General features: G+C 52.5%; 1 protein-coding gene across 3 annotated transcripts in view; it reads left to right on the top strand.

Moving 5' to 3' along the window:
- Positions 1-2,305: 2,305 nt before the first annotated feature.
- Positions 2,306-19,178, top strand: part of EPHA8 (EPH receptor A8) — a 54,219-nt gene continuing 37,346 nt past the window's right edge. For 2 of the 3 annotated variants that reach the window (XM_064730422.1, XM_064730421.1), the window contains exons 1-2: positions 2,647-2,837; positions 15,338-15,402. In XM_064730422.1, the coding sequence (XP_064586492.1) occupies positions 2,753-2,837; positions 15,338-15,402 (150 nt within the window). In that variant the 5' untranslated portion in view covers positions 2,647-2,752. Of the gene's footprint in view, positions 2,313-2,646; positions 2,838-15,337; positions 15,403-19,178 lie in introns of those variants that run through there. The other variant, XM_064730423.1, reaches the window with a different exon arrangement.

Genomic DNA, 19,178 nt, shown 5'->3' with positions numbered 1-19,178 from the left:
TCACACTGACTGTACCCACCTCTGCTTGCAGGCATCCCATTACCCCCATCCCCTCTCCCCAGAGCTGACAGTGTATCTGAGAGGCCTCCCATGCCCTGGCAGGGATTTCAGGGCATTTCTGGCTCCTGCAAAGCTGTTCTACAGTGTGTGACAGCCAGCACAGCTTCTCTGCAGTGCTGGAGCACAGCAAACCCACACCTGGGGGGACGTGCAACAGCTGCTGGCTCTTGGCTCCTTTGCAAGCCCCAGAGGACCCACAGTCCTGTCACACATGGGCTGGGAGGGCACAGGGGACTGGAGAGCCCATGTGGGTAGCTGGGATGTGTTGAAGGTCTGCAGGGTAAGGGGCATGGCACTGGGAGTGGAATCACTCAGTGCCGGAAGGACAAAGCTGGCTTCTGCTTCCCCAGAGCTTTTTCCAGAGTTGGGGACTGAGATCACAGAATCATAGAATTGTTTGTGTTGGAAGGGACTTTAAAGACCATCTCATTCCACCCCATATCCAACAGACCACGTTGCTCCAAGCCCTACCCAGCCTGGCCTTGAACATTCCCAGGGATGGGACAGCCACAGCTGCTCTGGGCACCCTGTGCCAGGACCTCACCAACCTCACAGGGAGGAATTTCTTCCCAATATCCCATCCATCCCTGCCCTGTATGAGTGTGAAGCCATTTCCCCTTATCACTCCATCCCTTGTCCAAAGACCGTTTTCTGGAGCCCCTTTAGGCCCTGGAAGGGGCTATAAGGACTCCCCAGAGCCTTCTCTTCTCCAGATGAGCACCAGAGCTGGAGGTAGCTCTCCAGGGGAGTTTCAAAAGAGCCAGGCAGATGGTGGCAGTGTGAATATCATCCCTCTGGAATGCCTGGCTCTGCTTGGGCACTGTGGGACAGAGAGCTGAATGATCCAGCACTGAGCTGTGACAAGCCCTTTCAGCAAATGGAAATGTCTGGGTCAGAGTAGCAATGTGATAGCTGGCAGAAAATTTGCTTTCCCACCACCTGCAGGGGTGCAACTACTGTGGCATCATGGGGGGCTTCCTGGTGACTTGCTGTGATTTTGGAGGCCATCAGCCCTGACCTTTGCTCTGAGGTCCACTGTAAAGTGCCCTGTGTAGCTGTACCTGTCACCTGAGAGCCCCCTCGGCCTCTGCCAGCTGCCCTGGCAGTGCCTGGTGTCCCCTGAGGCACGGCTGTGTCCCTGCCTGAGCGCTCTGTGAGCCCATCCTGTGATCCTGCTGATGACAGGATCTCTCCAGCACTGTCTCTGCACTGCCTGCTTCCCAGGCAGGCAGGGTACACAGCCCGGAGGGACCCGAGGTTCTGTGCTGTTCCCAGGTCCTGGTGATGAGTGGTGCAGACACGTCCCTGCAGGTACAGCCCTCATCCATTGTGAATGAGAAATCACTGCCACTACATGCTGGGAAGCGGGCAGGGAGCTCCTCTCACTCCTCCACGCAGAAAGCTGCACCATGGGGTGCCCCAGCACGGGCTCTAGCATCTCCAGGGAACATACAGGGTACACAGAGTGGCATGGAGGGTGTGCAGCACCCTTCTCCTTCCCTGTCCCCACTGAGCAAATCTCAGTTTCCAAGAGATGGCCTGACAGGCAAGAGAAGAGGGGCCTATCCTGCCCTGTGTGCCTTGCCCAGGGGTGGTTCCAGGGGCAGGGTAGAGCTGCAGTCACAATGCACTGGCCACGAGTGCATGAAGGAGCAAATGAGTCACTGCACGTGGCGTGGACGGGAGTCAGCATCTGTGGCTACCACGGGCAGGTATTAATGATTGTTCAGCATTTAGATGGGGAAGCAGTGGTGGCTGTAGGGGGTCTGTTGACAGATGTCGAGTGTTTAATGCTGAACAAGGTACTCACCTGGCTTGGCAATTCTGGTGGCTCCAAGCAAGAGGGATGCAGAGACTGTGGGAAGGATGCTTTGTGTTTCCTAGGTAATCCCAGGAGCCTGTCCCAGGACACCCTTGCCCAGTGCCGAGCCTTTCTGCCTTGGCACAATTGCTGTGTCTTCCCAAAGTGCTTTGGAGAGGGTTGACCCTCTGTCAGGTGACAGCAAAAAGTGCGTTGTGAGCCCCATGCGCTGCCCCCTGCTCCCGCTGCCACAGGTCAATTGTGAGCAGGGTGTCTGTCCCATAACGAGGTGGCACGGAAAGCATCGGGATGGGGGTGAAGGGCAGCAGTTACAAGGGGTTTTCCTCTCCTTGCACACCGGGAGGGATGGGTAACCCCATCCCTTCACACCTGATCCCGGCCGAGCGCAGGGCTCCCCTCAGCGCCGCAAGTTTGGGTCTGGCGGCGGCCGGTGAGGAGAGCGGAGCGGGACGGGGGCACACGGGGCAGCGGGGGCTGTGGGAGCTGCTCCAGGACGGGGGGCACACGGTGCACCGGGGGCTCTCGGAGCAGCCCGAGGGCGGGGTGCGGGACAGCGGGGGCTGTGGGAGCCGCCCGCGGGCGGGGTGCGGGACAGCGGGCAGCGGGAGCCCGGGCCAGGCGCCGGCTCCGGGCACAGAGCGCGTGTGGCGCGGGAAGGGGGGCTCGCTGCAGAGCCCACCCAGCCCATTGGCTTGCGAGCGGTGACGGGCAGGCTGTTCCCTCCCTGCCGCCCGCCCGTGTGGCTGCGAGCAATGTGCGCAAAGTGCCTTTGCATTGCCGGCCACTGCCGGAGCTCTGGGCAGAGGCAGCTCGCTCGCAGAGGTGCTGGGACAACCGAGGTGGCCCTGCGCTGGTGGCCCCCGCCGGACCATGGCATGGGCACAGGGGGATCTGACATCCTCGCTCTCCATCGTCATAACCTTGGCTGCCTGCCTCTCGGCCACCACCAGCGAAGGTAGGAACCGGGGTGGCCCTGGAGTGACGGGGCAGTGTTAGGGGCACCCGCGGGATCGCTGTGGCTGTTCGGATGAGCCCACATGGGCTCAGCCCTGCCGGGCTTTGCTTCTCTGTGCTCCCAGGGGAGTGCAGCTCCAGGTTCCTCCCTGTCTGAGTTTGCTAATCCTGGAGCTTTTGCACCAGAGGCAAAACTTCGGAGCCGGTCAGGAGAACCTGACTCTGCAGCAATGCCGGCAGCTCTGCCTCCCTCCTGTGCCCGGGCTCTGCTGCAGCATGCAGGGGTGGCTGCAGAGAGGACAGGGACACCAGCACCAGCTCAGCCATGGCGATCCCCATCCCTGGAGCTGGCAGCAGCGGGGCCGGGCGCGTTGGCCGAGCAGCGTGGGCTGTGATGGAGTGAGTGGGTGGGCACAGGAAGGTGTGCGGAGGATTAGGGTTGCTGGAAAGAGCATTCAGGTGGGAAACTTCTCGTGAGAGAAAGGGCTGGAAACTTCTGAAGTAGGAAGCAGGGATGCAGCTGAGGATCCTCTCCCGACATCTTGGTGTCAGCCACGTCAGGCCTGCTCTCTCCAGCCAGCCACTCTACCCAGCTGCCGGCTGCCCTCATCCCCGGCCCTCGTTCATGTCCCTTCTCCAGTATTCCAGGCCCCTCTGGCTTTCGGCAGTGCTGCTCCTGCCACCCACCCGCTCGCCTGTCTCCCTCTGTGCTGGCAGCGGCGGCACGGCTGTTTCCCAGGTCTGCTGATCTTCATCGCCAGGGATCTGCTGTTCCCGCTCCGAGCATGTCCTTGGCACCGGCAGCAGCATCCTTCCTCCCTTCTGCTGTGCTTGAGAACCATGGCCAGCACGGCACAGGCTCTGCAGCGAGCCCTGGGGCCGGTGTCCCTGCCCCATGGAGGTGATGGCATCTCTCCCTTCTGCCCCAGCATCTCTGCCATCCTTCCAGCACACCGGGGCCCAAGGGCTGCCACCCCTGTGCCTTGTGCACTTTGAAGAACCCTGCTGGGTTAGGTCCTTGTGCTTACTGTCATCATCCAACACCCACCAGCATTTTCCTCACTTTTTCCCCGATTTCCAGCTATTTGCTGGTCCTAACTGTTTTCTGCCAAATGCCTACTTCCTGGCCTTCTTCCTGCTCCTTTTCCCATCTGCTTTGCTGCCCACACAGGGGGATGCATTGGGGTCTCACTGCTGGGGATGGGCTGTGATGGTGCAGAATGGGGCCCCAGCACCCCGACACTCCCAGCCCTTGCTTGGTCTTTGCTCTGGGATGCAGCAGCTGCCCTTTGCCCCATGTCCCGGGCAGGGAGTGCTACAGGATGCTGCCTGTGCAGCACCAGGCTCTCAGTGCTGCAGCCCCGCAAAGCCAAACAGCCCTGCCCGAACTTGGCGCTCGCTGGGCTCTGACAAGTGAGGCGAGGGCCTCCTTGCTCTACTCTATGGAGGAGATCCTGGATGCTGACTTGGGCTTTGTGGTGTCTGCATGGACGGCCAGGCCCTGCACTGCTGTCTGCCTGTCGCCAGCTGGGACAGACCTGGCTTTCCCATAAGATTTGTTGGAAAAGAAAGCTATCCTCAATCACAGCCTTGCTCAGGAGGTTGCACAGGGCTGGGGATGTGCTGGGCTCTGGGGCAGACCGAGCAGTCTGGATCTCAATTAGACCAGACAGGAGGCACTGAATGGCATCAAGAAAAGGTGTGAGAGCCTGCAGAAAGCTGGTGGTGCTCCATCCACCACCATGATGATGCTCATGGATCCTGGGGCTCTGCTGTGCCCTGGCATGGAGCACTCAGTGCCAGCGAGGTCCGCAACACGAGCACTGGAGCTGGGATGTGGCCGTGGCTCTGCCGGTCCCCAGTGCGCCAGTGCTGGGCTGGGCTGGGAGCAGCGCCCGCGCTGGATCGGCTGTGGCGGCGGTCGTTGAGCACCCTGGCGTGGGATGGGACTGGAAATGTGGGAGATGCTGCAGAGCAGAGCCCAGCCTTGGTGCATGCCACCCTCCAATTGTGCCAGGCTTGGCTGCCCCGTCGCAGAGTGTGAGGTGGCTATGGGCACGGCGTGAGGGTGTAGCCTGTTTGCCCATCAGCTCTGCCTGCTCCCACAGCCTCTCTGTGCCCTGCATTTCTGGCTGTGCTGCCGAGCAAACCCAGTGCTGGTTTGGGAACCACAAGGTAGAAAATTACAACCACAAAGCAAATTTCAGGCCACGGTGTGCTACACTCTGCATGCATGTATTGGGAGGCAGTTGGTGCATAAAAACATGTATTAACCTGTTTAAAAAAAACAGCTTCAACCCTAGTTTTTTTTCTTGCCAAGAGCTCCCAGTGCCTTTCTCTTTCCTGAAATATTTGTTCCAAGAAGTTTTAAGCTTATATTTTTTATTCCTTTCAGCCTTGTGTACAGGCGTGTGTGAGAAATAAGAGGAAAAGAGAATCGCTATTCCATGGGAAATCCCCCATTTCAGCACAGCAGCCATTGCGAAATGCATTGAAAGCCAAAACTCAGATTTTTTTTTAAAGGGGGGGTAAAAATTTGCAGGATGTGGAAGATTTTTATTTGGAGTACTGAAAAAAGTATTGTCTGAAATTATTAAATTGCTTTAGAGCAGGGAGGTAGAAAAATTATTTTCAATATATATGATATTTCAATATAAGATATTTCAATAATATGAAGTATGAGAGACTAAAAATATTTACACTATTGCTGACTGAGTTGCATAGGTGAAAATATTAAAGCAGGTATTTTATATTATAGCACAAATTGAAGTTAAATAATAAAATACAAAATATCTTCATTAAATTGAAAGAAAATCAGACAAGCAGAAATCACCACATTTGGAACTTGGGTGAGGGATAACAAAATTGTATTTTCTGTCAAAAAATGGCACTTCAAATGCTGCTGCTGGGGGTTTGCTCCCTCCCAGGTGGTGCCCCCAGCTCAGCTCTGCCCTCCGTCCATGAGACGGGTGACCTTCCTCCCCATCACAACATGGAGCCCGTGGCCCGCGGATGAGCTTGGAGAGCTCCATGTGAGGACCTGGTGAAGCAGGGGAGGGGGATTTGGGGACATTTCCCCCAGCTTTTGGGGGCACATCACGCTGGCTGAGGCAAACAGCAGGTGATGGGGACGGGGTGATGTACAGGGGAGGACCTGAGCCGAGGAGAGGATGCTTATCTTTTCCTTGTACCACAGTGATGGGGTTTTGTTCCTCCACTCAACAGCGATGGGGTGCAGGAAAGCACCAGAATCCTTGGGAAAACCCAGCCACTCGCTGCGCTGCTGAAACGGGGGCCACAGGAAGGGTTCATGGGGGTCTCCCCCGCTAATCTCTCATTGTAATCTCATTAATTGCCCCTCTGCTCAAACAGAAAAAAAGGTAAAAACTAATCTGCATGTTTATTCAATGCTTCTTTCCTACTTCTCTGCAGCAATGCCGAAGTCGGGGCTGCGGGAAAAGCAAGACATTGAAAGGGAGAGGAAATCGCCTTTTCCGTTTTAAAAAGGCTGTGGGGGTCTGTGCTCCTCTCTGAGGATAGGAAACAAGAGTGTTTAAGCTTATGGACTTTTGATGATGGGGGATGGAGAAGCATTGGTTTAAAACAGGGAGCTGGTTTAGGCTACATTAGTGAAAAAAAAATCTGGGGGTGTTTAATTTTTTGATTGCTCCCAGAATGCTGATATAAAGCAAATATTTGCATAATTTTAGGTAGGCTTACGGGGATATGTTTCTGGTGCCATCTTCATTTCCATCCCTCTTGTATTAATAGCTTAGAAAACTTCTGGAAAATCAACCTCCAAAATTTGCAGAAAAATAACGCACCTGTGTACAAAACACACCTACTTTGGCAGGTTTTTCATTCTCCTTGAATTCTCGTTTCCTGAAATTGCAGGGGGTTGTTTCCAGTGACAATAAACGAGCACCCATTTTGGTGATGGTGGAAATGGATCTGATGAAGCCAAATTTAAGTACAACTGAAAACCTGATGAATTTCTCCGGAGAGGAAAGAATTCCTTATTTTTTCGATTGCTGAAAGGCGGTTAGCAAAATATTTTGCTCAAAAAAAACCTCAACAAGCCAGCAGCAAACCCAGCCCCAAAGATGCTCAGGAAGGGTGGAAGCTCATCCCACACATGCCAGGTCAGTGCTGGGTGCCGGCGGCAGAGCTTGGGGAGCACTGGTGTTCTGGAGATATCCCGCCACCTCCGCTCTTTGTTCTGCTCGGGTCCTGTGTTCTGCCTGTCCCTGCTGGCCTCGCTGGCAGTCTTCGGTGCTGCCTTTATCTCCAGGGGCACATCCATTCATATGATAACTCTATTCATACCCTGACAGTTTTTGATAGTTCATTCTTCTAACCCAGCCTGTTTGCCTGGCCAACACTCAAAATGATTCCTCTGTCACTGAGGCGATTAACCCCTTCAGCCTTACCAGTCCCAAAGGCAGTGGTCAGATAATGCACTTGTATTACCTTCAAAATAAACAAAACCCCCCGTCCTGCCCGTGTCGGTGCGCGATACTCGGTGTCATAAACAACTGTGTAAAGGATGGAACTCCTTGATGGATCAGATCCAGGCACACCAATAAAGCCTAAGGATGTAACTCCTTAATGGATCAGGTCCAGGCACACCAATAAAGCCTAATGAAGTGTATTTGGCCCAGGGATAGTGGCCAGAAAAGTATTCACCGTTTATCTGAAAACATCGGCAAAGGCAGTGCTGCTTTTAATAATCCCTTCCAAGGGCTCGTCAGCCCCAGCCTTTAAAAATCAGGCCCCTCTTTCCCTAATACAAATTTCCCTGGCTTCACCTTCCAGCCGTTTGTTCTTGATAGGCTTTTCCTGCAGGATTAGAGAGCCCATCTTTTTCAGCGGTGAAAGTGGTAAACTCAACCTGTGCACCTTGCAGCCCTTGTGGGCACGAACAGATTGGGCTCTGCAGGTTCCCTTCTGTGATTTTTCTTTACCTCCAGCCCTGGTTATCATAGTTGTGCCTACGGTATCTTCTGCTCTGTGTCCAGTTTCTCATATTTAAAATGCTTATTTACCACATTAGTGAGTGACAACAGTGCTGGCTGCAGCTGGATAGATGAATCCATCCCAGCTCCATCTCAGCATCAGTGATGCCGCAAGTTCCTGGGTCTTTCCTTGGATGAAATACCTTCTGTATTATGCTCCTTCCATGCAATTATTAAAGACTTTTGTGATATTTAATTACCAGTGGTATGAGATATTCAGCCTGTCCCCCTCAAAGGCAGTTAGTATTGGTATTTTTGTCTGTGAAAATGTTCCATTTTAGAAAGCTATTTTTAAGAGAGCAAAGGCAAAAGCCTTTAAAAGAAATTATCTTGCTTTTAAAATGTCATTGGGGTACAAACAGCTCAGCACAGTTTAGGGTGGCCAACTGGTGCGAGAGCAAAGCTGTCCTCAGAGAAATTAGGGAAAAAGCATACGACAGCCTGAAAAACTGCCATGCAAAGCCCCTCCAGATAATCCAGATAAGCGAGCACATTTGTAAAACCCACGTTTCCCTAGTGAGGATTCCAGAGAGGATAACACTCAAAGCTTTACCAGGACTGCAGGGACACAGGGATCGGTGGGAAGGGCAGAATGGCATTTTCAGGGTGCTGCAAGGTTTGCCTGGCTCTGATACAGGCACAGATCTCCAGTGCCAGGTTTGCCTGGGTGGCATGGGAAGAAATGGCAGTATGGAATAAGAAATCTTCCAGATCCCAAACAGGCAGGAGATAACTGAGGGGGCATGCATCTTACGTGTGGGGAGTGAAATAGTCTGGGGAAAGGACTTGGGACAATGTTAGCAGCATATGTGGCATGAGCTTCATTGTCCAAAAAATGCAGCAGAGGTTGGAAAACTTGGTGACTAAAGCTGAAAATGCATTTGTGTCTATTTTATTATACCAAATGGATGTGAGAAAAGAGAAGAAGGAGTCAGGACTAGCTTGAGGACACTGGGACAAACCCCTCTGGACACAGCTCCCCTTTCTTGGACTCTGTACCACAGAGGTGTTGCTGACTGCAAGCAGAAGACATTTATTTTGGGTTAGAAAACTCCTGTGTAATTTTTAAAGGCTGTCACAATATTGCGTTACTGGTACCATGAGCTGTTCAGGCTGTCCCTGTACCTGAACTGCAGCTCAGAGGGAGGGCACAGGTCCATTACCTGTTCCTCAAGCTTCTGGCTTTGGTCAAGGATGCCAGGAGCCACTCTTTGGTGGTGTGGGAGTTTAGATCTGTTCTCACAGGGCTTTAGCCAGATAAGATATCAAAGGGTGGCTGTGCCAGGCATGGGCTCCTCTCTGCTGATGGACGGGGCCATGTCGTTGTGCTGTCCCTCAGGCTGGGGACGTTGCGGAAGAAAAGACACGTGTGACTCCCAGATGGCCAAATCCAGACGTGGGGACACCAGCTGTGCCTCCTCCAGGGCCACAGGGACCCCAGTGCTCCATCTCCAGCCTCACTGCAGTCTTGCTTCTTCCCCTGCTCACTTTGGTTGTTTCCATGGAATTTCGTGAATCCCTGACCTTTCTCACACCCCAGGGCCTTCCCACCTCTTCCTCTGGCTTCTGCCCTGAATTACAGCAAGCCCAGTCACCCCTAGAGCCTGAAACAGTTCCTTTCCCACCGGCTGCAGGACCAGGGACATGGGAGTGTGGGGTCACCCTCACTCGGAGCCGGGTCCAGCCCCGCACACTCATCCTCGAGCCCTGAGTGTCCTGACATTTCCAGTTTCAGCTTGCACCTCAACCAGTGAGTTGCCACAGTGCCAGGCTGCACACCTGTACTGGGGATGGGTACACACCTGTACTGGGGATGGGTACACACCTGTACCAGGGCTGCACACCTGTACTGGGGATGGGTACGCACCTCTACTGGGGATGCACACCTGAACTGGAGCTGGGTACGCACCTCTACTGGGGATGCACACCTGTACCAGGGGTGCACACCTGTACTGGGGATGGCTGCACACCTGCACTGCGATGCACACCAGTACTGTAACATGCTGCCCAGTGGTGGGGAGTGTGTTTAATTTGGGTCTCCTACATCACCATGCCCAGTTCTCCCTGTCTGTCCCCCTGCACACAAGCATTGGGAGTCTCTAAGCCAGGAGAATACATGACCATTTTACATCTCTATTTTCTCACCTGTAGTTTTGAGAGGGAACATCTTTTTGTTGTTCGGCTTTTGATGTGCTTTTTTTTTTTCTGGGAAGAAAAAAACTGCCCTATAATTTCAAGGTTTTTAGCCTTAGAAATACTTTATTCAGGGTGTTTTGTTTTGTTTCATTTTTTGCATTATTTCACAACACCTCAGTCCTACCACGGGTAGGTAAGGTGCTCTTGCACTGCACATTATCTTACATGATATCATGCAGGGGCTGGAAGGATCAGGTTGATAATTTTATTTTTAAAACCTGAACTGAGGCTTTTTGTTAGCACTGATTGAACAAACAAGCTTTCTTCCTACATCAAAGTATCTCCTGCTCTGGGTATAGTGAAAAGGGGTGACCCTCTGGGCAGTCCTTATGGGCATTGCCGCTCCTGATGCATTACAAAATGATATAAAATTAAATGCAGAAAGTTCACAGCAACAATCTGGAGGTCTGAGAAGAAATCCTGAAATGGGAATTAGGGCACAGCCAAAAAGCAGCACTGCTTTCATTTGAAAATGTTTCTTTTTAGCTTGGTGGGTTGGTTTTTGGTGGCTTTTTTTTGTGTTTATTTTTTATTTCTTTGGTTTGTTTGGTATTTTTCTTCTCTGTTTTCTTTTTTCCTTTATTTTGATGATATTTCCTGGATCTACCCACACTGCTTTTCTAAACTCCTTCTCTGGGCAGCCGAGGCCGGTGGGTGCCGAGGGCAGCCCCATCCTCGCTGTGTCTTGAGTATGTGCAGCCTTGTGGATGAGCAGCTGCAGGAAAATCCTGCCTGAATCCGGCTGCTGGTCTGGCAGAGCAGCAACCCAGTGCTGGCCTGGATCTGTGGGGAGCATCCCTGCACAAGCTCCCAAAAGGGGGGGTCTGATCTGCCCTCCAGGCAGGCTGCTCCTCCCTCTGAGCCCCTCCCGTTGGCCTCATGTCTTGGGGAATAAATGGCTAATTTTCATTCCTTAAATACTGTCCCAGGGATCAGGAGGCTGAAAGCAAAGCTTCCCATCCTGTCCTCTTGCCATGTTCCAAGGCCAGTAAGACTTGACTTTGTGTCTCAGCTTTGCCTCCTGATTTGGAAAGGTCACAGCTGCCTGTTCAGCTGGCCCCTGCATTAAATGGTGGGACACAAACAGCTGACCCACCCTGGCCCCACCAAGTTCTGCCCCAGATTACAAGAAATGAATGCCACTGGCTCTTGTTCCCCTCCTCTCAGGAAGCCTTTTGCTGCCTCTCTTCCCACTGTGGATAACCATCCCTGTGTCATTCTCCCATGAAGAGGGGCTGGGCTGTGGGGCTGCTGTGGGGCTGCTGCAGAGTTGTGGAGCTGAGCCTGCTGGTCTTTGGGTAGTGGGGAGCAGCCAAGCTGTGCTGGTAAGAGTTTAATTATCGATGCAAAAGGCATTGTTGCATGAGGGGGGGGAGCCTTGCTGTGAATCTTGGGAGGCCTTTGAAGTTGTGATGGAGAGGAACTGAAGCCCAAGGGAACAGGGCTGCTCCCAGTGACCCTTCCTCCCCATGCCTGCGCTACAAAGCCCCTGCCTAAGAGGGAGATGGTGGAGTAATTAGAGGGAGGACCACAGTGGGTTAACAATTAGTGAGGGTGCTCAGAGCCCTCTTTGGTCCCTCACTGTTGTTCCAGAGGCTGGGACTCAGCACATCCACCAGTGTGTCACCCCCAGGCTTGTTCCACCACCCCACCATGAACCCGGGGTGGGCTGAGGATGCACAAGCTCCCCTAGGTACCACAAGCCCATTCCTGAGCCCAGGATGCTTGGATGTGAGATTCCAGTGTGCTCCCGCATCTGTTTGTAGGGATGCAATACATCCCTGCAGGAGCTGTGGCCAGCAGTGAAAGTGTTGGGAAGGGTATGTAAGACTCACTCTTTATAGATGATATAGATATATATGATACAGATATAAATATAGATATTGATATAAATATAGAGATAAGATAGAGATATACAGATGATATAGATATAGATATAGATATAGATATAGATATAGATATAGATATAGATATAGATATAGATAAGATTAATATAGATAATAGATATACAAGATATAGATATAGTATACAGATATAATATAGATGATATACAGAAATGGGTATCAGATGATAATGATACAGATATAGATATAGATATATATAGAAATAGATATAGATACAGATATATGGCAAGAGATATACGGTCCCAAGTAAAACTCACATCCTCTGGATGCTAGTCCCACTCTCAGGTCCCTCACTTATCCCAAGCAGGAGATAGGATTTGGTAGATATGGGTATGGAAATGGATACAGATATAGATCCAACAGCAGAGATGTAGGTATAAACACAATATATACATAGATCGTATACTGATTTGCACACTTTGACTCCTGCCTGGTCTGTATCTATGAGGCTGCAATGTCCACTGCTCATGCACCATTGCACGATGCAACTTTATGCAGCATGAGGGTCTGCCCTACGTGAGGCTCTGTCTGCAGACCCCAGTTGTGCTGGGAAACGACCCGCTCTCTCCTAGGTGCTTACATTTGAATGGGCAATCAGGCTTGACAGCTTTTCCACCAGGGCGAGAATTTCTCCTGACACCTCCTGGTGTTTTGGCTCAATACGAAAGGCAAGGCCAAGGCACAGAATGGGGAAATGACAAAATGGTGCTGAGGAAAACAAAATGGAGCTCACGGTTTGAGACTGATACGTGCAGACAGTCCATAGCATCAAAGAGAATTGCCCAGCTGTAGGAGAGAGGTCTCCCAAACCAGCACATTTTCTGAAAAAATGTTTGAGCTGAAAGGCGTCCTTTGTGGTGGTCTTGCTCACTCTGCGGCTTCGCAGGGGGCTCAGAGCATTGGCCCCGAGGGGGAGCGCGGCCAGGAGCTCGCTGCACGGGGCACAGCAGGCACTGGGGGTGGCACCTGCCCTTGGAGCTGGGCTGTAACCTGCGCTGTAACCTGGGCTGTAACCTGGGCTGTAACCAGCCGGGTTTTGGGAGAGTGTTGGTGTCCCCATATAGGAGCTTGTCACAGTGCTGCTGGATGGACACTGGGATCCACAGGGGGTGGGCTATCCATGAGTTAACAGGAGCTCTAGGACACACAGTGCCTTTGTGTTTGTGCAGTGCTTGCTGTGTGGGCTTAAAATGCAGGGCTCTGTGCACTTGGCTGAAGTGAGGGAGTAAAAGAAACTTATCCTTCTTCCTGCAAAGAGGAATCTGACGATGGGTGGGACACAAGCTGGCATAGGTTGTCTGGGAACCAAAGCAACTGAAAGGAGAAGACTCCTTCAGGTCATGACAACATCTCTGTGAGACTGGGTGATGACCACAGGGTGGTGGGATGAGGTGTAGCAAGCTGACTCCAGGTCCCACAGGCTGTTGGCAGACAAGTCTGGGGTACACCCCACTGTATGCTCTCAGCATCATTCCTCACAATGCGATGATCCCGCTGGACCCCAGTTCATGCAGGCTCCTCCTGCTGCTTGCAGAGCAGGGGGAGGCAGCCACATCCATTGCTGAGCATCCCAGCGTGGGAAAGAGGGTGCAGAGACCACGGTGGGGGGGAGAGAGGGTCTGCAAAAGCTGTCTTCTCTCTGCAACCTGCCTGCTGAGGGTCACCAGGACTGTGGTCCTGCACTGTGAACAGGGAAACTCCCAAGCCTGGGCTCCTGCTGGGTGAATTACCCTGGGAAAATAGGCAGAAAATCTTCAGATTAACAATAACAAATAAAAATGGATTTGAGATCTCTGAGGTAATTACTCTGTGCTGAGGGCAAGGGGCCTCTTTAGCAGTGGGAGCAGTGCTGCGCAAGGAGTGGAGGGGCTTGGCCTGCTGTTGGGCCAATGGAACCACACAAGAAACCCTGGAAATTCTTTCAAATTGTTCTGCTAACATTAATAAATGCCTCAAAAGCTCCTAATCTGCTCTGTCAGGAGCATGACGTCCGGGTGTTTCACAGCCAGCTCACGTCTCTCTCCTCTCTCCTCCCCTCTCCTTCCCTGCCTGGTAATAGTAAATGAAAGTGGCACCCGTTCCTCAGGCTACAGAGAGCAGCCTCATGCTGAGCCCAGGCTCTGCAGGGACTGGAGCCACTGTCCTGATATGCCCTGTCCCTGCTGTGACAAGCTGGTCCTGGCAACAAGAGCACCATCCCTCCTGAGCCTGGGGCCTGCCCAGCCCTGGTGCTGCAGAGGGATGCTGTGACCAGGTGCCTCCAGGTCCACTTTGGTGCTCCTCAAGGGTGAGGAAAGGCAGCCAGCAAGGATGGAGCTTCCTGCGGCATTGACCTCTCTGGGTGGCTTCAGGATAAAGGGAATGGGGAAAGCTGGAGGCACTGGGGGTCCCTGTGGGAGACTGGTGCTCTGGGGGGTGTTGAGGCATCAGGGTCCTGGTGCCCACTGCACCAAGGGTCAAGGCACCTTGCTGGCAGCCTCCCCCAAGCCTCTATCCCTCTGGGTCTGCACCATGGAGCTGAGGCTCCTTCCCCAGGTGCGGAGCAACTTGAGGTTATCAGGCAAGGCAAGGCAAGGCTCTCCTCTGCTTGATGCTGTGGGGTCTGAGCTTGGGGCTTGGGGCTCAGATGGCTCAGAGGCTTTCCTCCACTGCTGCTTTCCTCCACTGCTGCCACTGCACAGGTTTCCACAGAAAGCTTCTGAGCATGCTGGAAGGCATCCTCACCTCTCCTACCACGCAATCTGCTCCCCTCTTCCTGCAGTTTGCCTCTGTCTCCTCTTTAAGTTGGGCTCCTGGTGGTGGCAGGGATTTGGAGGGGCTGGCTTTGATGGACTTCTCCAGTGGGGTGTCAGCCAGGACCATGGGGAGTCTCTTTGTGCTGGAGCTGTGCACTGCAGTGTGCAATTACAGCAGCTGCTGGAGTGCAGACTTCAAACCAGGGATTCTGAGAGGGAGCTGAGCCTAAAGGGCTTCCAGAGGAGAAGTGTCCAGCTGAGAAATGATGCTCCAGTTGCATCTGTCTTGGTCCATGGTGGGACTGGTGGACAACCTGATGCTGGGAGTTTGTTCCCACAATCCTTCCTTGCTCTGCATTCCCTCCAACCTGCTCTTTGCAGCTTCCTCTCCCCCAAAGGTCACACTGGTCTCAGTGCTGGGGCCAGGACTCAACTCTATCCTGAGCCACCAGCTCTGGGGAGCATCCCTTATTGCCATCCCCAAACTCCATACCTGCCTCATATCCAGCCAGGCAGTCCCTGAAAAAAGATTGATGGATGGGGGGCATTTTCAAGGAAATGGCAAGTGAAGAGGGCTTCTTCATAGTGGCTCTGTTCCTTGGGGATGGGGACAAAGCTTTCTAACACGGCTTTCACTCCTGTGTTTTCCAGTGAACTTGCTAGACACATCAACAATCCTGGGAGACTGGGGCTGGATGACTTATCCCTCACATGGGGTAAGTATGAAGGGACTGTTGGAGGGGGACCCCAGTGGGATGGGTCACCATAGGTCACTGTGGCAGGGAATGGACATCTCAGCCCCAAGTCAGTGCTGATGAGGCAAACAGACCATGTCTGTTGGGAAAATGCCAGCCTGATAGACTGGCAGAGGGATACAGCTGTTTTGGAAATGCCATTTAACCTTCTGTGTCCCCTGGTAAGGACCAGGCCGTCATCAGGTCCTGAACTCTGAAGGGACTCAAGAGCTGGGACATGCTAAGAAGTGTCTCATTCCTCACTGCACTGGTGAGCACCAGGGGGAACAGCCCCAGATGACCAGGAAGGTCCCAGCCAGCTGGAATCCAGGAAATTTCTGTGAGCACTGGGCAGGAGGGGCAGGGCAGCCTCCCCTGTGGATGGCATCCTACAGCAGTGGGGGTGCAGAGGAGGGATGGTGGTGTGCTGACCCCCATCCCCAGCCTGCCATCTCCACCAGCTGGATCCTTCCCACACTCTCCCTTCACTTGCATTTCCATACCCAGGTTTTCCTGACACAGTAGCTTTCTGGAAATAGCAAGTTTCAGATGTCAGGGTGACCTGACTGGAAGGATTTTTCCCATTCATTTAGCGAACAGAAACAATCCCATAAATACCCGCAGGACCAACTGCAAGGCACAGTGGGGCTTTCTGCAGGCACAAAACGCGCAAAATTGGGGTGCCTACCTGGCTGTTGCTGCTGTGTTGATTTTTCATGTCCATTCTTTTTATCCTCTCTCTGAACTAAATGGTCCTAATCTTTTCAATTCCACCTCCCACAGAAATCTTCCCAGGTCTCTAATAATTTTCATTGATCTGTTGCTTGAGACTTTCAGTCCCTGCACTGCTTGAGCAGGAGTGATCAGAACGGTGAATTCATAATAATACCAATGATCAGATTTCTATCAGACTTTATCATATATGTAAATATATTAAATTGTTAACTCAAGTCTAATTTTAGCAGTTAGTTGTTGCAATGATGAGTATCCTGGGAGCGTAAGAGATTGAGAGGTACAAGGTCAGAGGGGACTGTGGAACTAATGGGATGTGATCTCCTGCATAAATACGGGCCTTCAGACCTGTCAATTCATTCAGCTCTCAGAACAGCACAGCTTTGAGGAAAAAACATCCTTGGCTGCAAAATTGCTGGTGCTGGTAAATGCTGCAGGTCCTGTGGCGAGGCTGTTAACGTGCCCCTGTTAAAAGCGATCGCTGCGAGGGTTTGCCTGCCCCTGGTCTGCAGCCAGGGGACCTTCCTCTGCCTCTGCCTGCATGAGGCAGATGCTGTCCTGCTCATGGCTGCCCTTGGCTGTCACTGCTGTCCTGTCACTAATCAGCTGTCATCTCATCCCAGCCCTGTTGCCAGACTGTGGCATCTTGGAGGAGCCTGACACACATTCGGGGCTTCCTCTGCTCTCCTGCAAGGGAGAATGTTTTTGGGATTTTCTGGGAGACAGGGCTGTTTTCCATTGTCCACATCTGTCCTTAACCCCTGCCCATGGTCAGGCCACCTGCTGCCTGCAGACTGCCCAGGATTATCCTTCTGGGTGCCCAGCCCTTGGTCCCCGTCAGGAGTGCAGGTGGAATCCATTGCATCACTGAGGTGCCTTGGTGAGGGTGAATCCCCTGGGCTGGCTGTGCTGGGCAGGGCCTTGCACTCCCAAAGAGACAAAAGGATTGAGCCTACAGGAGCCCCATTCTCAGGACACCAGGGACTTCCTTGGCCAGCTAAGGTGCAGTATCCTGTGCTGGACATTGACAAATCCAGCGATGAATCCAGAGCCCCACCCCATCTGGACTGTCAGCTGTGACTGCACGGTGACCACAGGGGCTGGGGCTGAGTCTCAGGGCTCTCTACAGCAGATGCTCAGCAGTCCTTCACCAGCAGCTCTTGAACACTAGTACATCTGAGTTCTCCACCTTATTGGTGATGCTTATTAAAAATAAATAATAATATTATGAATAATCTATGTAATAAATTAAATTATATATAATAAATGAAACAGTAAGTAAATTTTAAAAAGAGTAAATAAATATAACAAAGAATAAAACAAAATTATAATACTGGGTGCCAAAAAAGTAAAAGAAAACCAAAAAGGCTCACAACATTAAATGCTGTGTACCACCCAACACCAGAGCCACCTCTAGGCCATGCTGCTGAGTCCTACAGGACCTTAGTCAGGCGTGGGGTAACTCCACTGTGCACTTACCCTGTGCTTTTGCCCAAATTTTGGCCCTGTTACCGACAGGATGACCACATACCTGTGTGGAAACTGTCTGTGAAACCCTCAACTGTGTGAAACCCTCAACTTTTCATATATTTTTCCAGCTGGATGTTTTAATGGCTCCTCTAAACACTGGTCTGGACCATGGTTTTTCCTCCATGGGCCATTGTATCACTAATCTGGAAACCACATCTCACTCCATTCCCTCCCTGCAGGTCCTTCACCTCCAGGCCCTTTCTGAGTAGGAAATTTGCTCTGGGATCTGTTTGCTGTCACCAGGAGCTGCATTAGGGTGCTGGTGTCTCAGGGAAGCTGGGGTGGAATCCCTGCTGGCAGTGCCAATGCTTTGGCTCTGAGCAGATGCAGCCCCCAGAGTGCAGCTCAGGCTTAGGTGGGAGAGATCTGCTGTGATCCCTGCACTGAGGAAGGAACTCCCTTTGCTGGTCACCATCTGTGCCCAGTGCTTTGGGTGCCCCTGGGGCAGTCCCTGCCCCTGCCTTGTGCTGTAGCTTTGGGCTGGGGTTGTATAGAGGCATTGTACTGTGAAGCCAGATTTTCATGGAGTTTGTTTATTTTTACTGGCATTTCCTTAATTTAGATACTCTAGCTGAAAGATTGGTGGCAGTGGCCCCCCATTCCTGCTACCTCCCAGCTGTCCTGCCTGGGCCACAGTGCAGGATTTCCCCACAGTGTGTCAGCTTCATCCCTGGGGAGACACAGCATCCTCTGCCAAGGGTCCAGCACTGCTGGCTGAAGTCCTGTTCCTTTTGCTTTACTCACATCTCCATTCCCCCCAGGGCCACCACACGGGTGTGACAGACAGCACCAGGCGGGTAGCTCTGCCTGGTTCTTTTCATGGCACTAAGCAGCACAGAGCCTTGGTCCCCAGCCTGAGGAGCTTCTGAAGAGGCCTTGTGTCTGCTATTTCACTGCCTAGTGCCCTATGGCTCGCCCTGTGGCACCTGCAGGTCCTGTCACACCTGGGGATCCAGAGGAAAGGCAGCAGCTTCAGAGGCTTCATCCTCTGGCTGGGAGATCCCAGAGCTACCTGCACAGCCAAGGCAAAACTGGACAGGTACCACTTCATCACACCTGTGGGCAAGGTGAACTTCTTCCCTTACTGGAAGGTTCCTTCCCTGTCTGGCTTTGCCAGGGCCAGCAAGAGCAGAGGAGCAGGAGCTGGGAGCAATGGGCACAGTGAGGGTCAGCAGTGCTATGGGCCCTGGGGAATGTCAGGCCATCAGGGAGCAATGCCTGGCCTGTTTTGACATTTTCTCTTGACAGACAATTAACTGAGGGGTAATTGGCTGTAATTGCTGCTCAGGGGTTTAATTGCATCCCCCCCCTCACCTCCACCCCAGAGACACGTGCAGGAAGCAGAGGGGTCACCGGGAGCATCCCTGTCCCGCAGGCTGCGGCTCCTCTCAATTATAACTTCAAAGGGCTCCCAGGAGCTTTGCAGCTCGCTCCTTTCCCAGAACAATTCCCTTTGCATTGAAAATTAAACTCTTGTCAGTGTGGTCAACCCCTTC

Source organism: Zonotrichia leucophrys, chromosome 21 (assembly GCF_028769735.1).
Source record: "Zonotrichia leucophrys gambelii isolate GWCS_2022_RI chromosome 21, RI_Zleu_2.0, whole genome shotgun sequence".
Taxonomy (NCBI): Eukaryota; Metazoa; Chordata; class Aves; order Passeriformes; family Passerellidae; genus Zonotrichia; species Zonotrichia leucophrys.
This window is presented reverse-complemented; position numbering and strand designations above follow the sequence as displayed.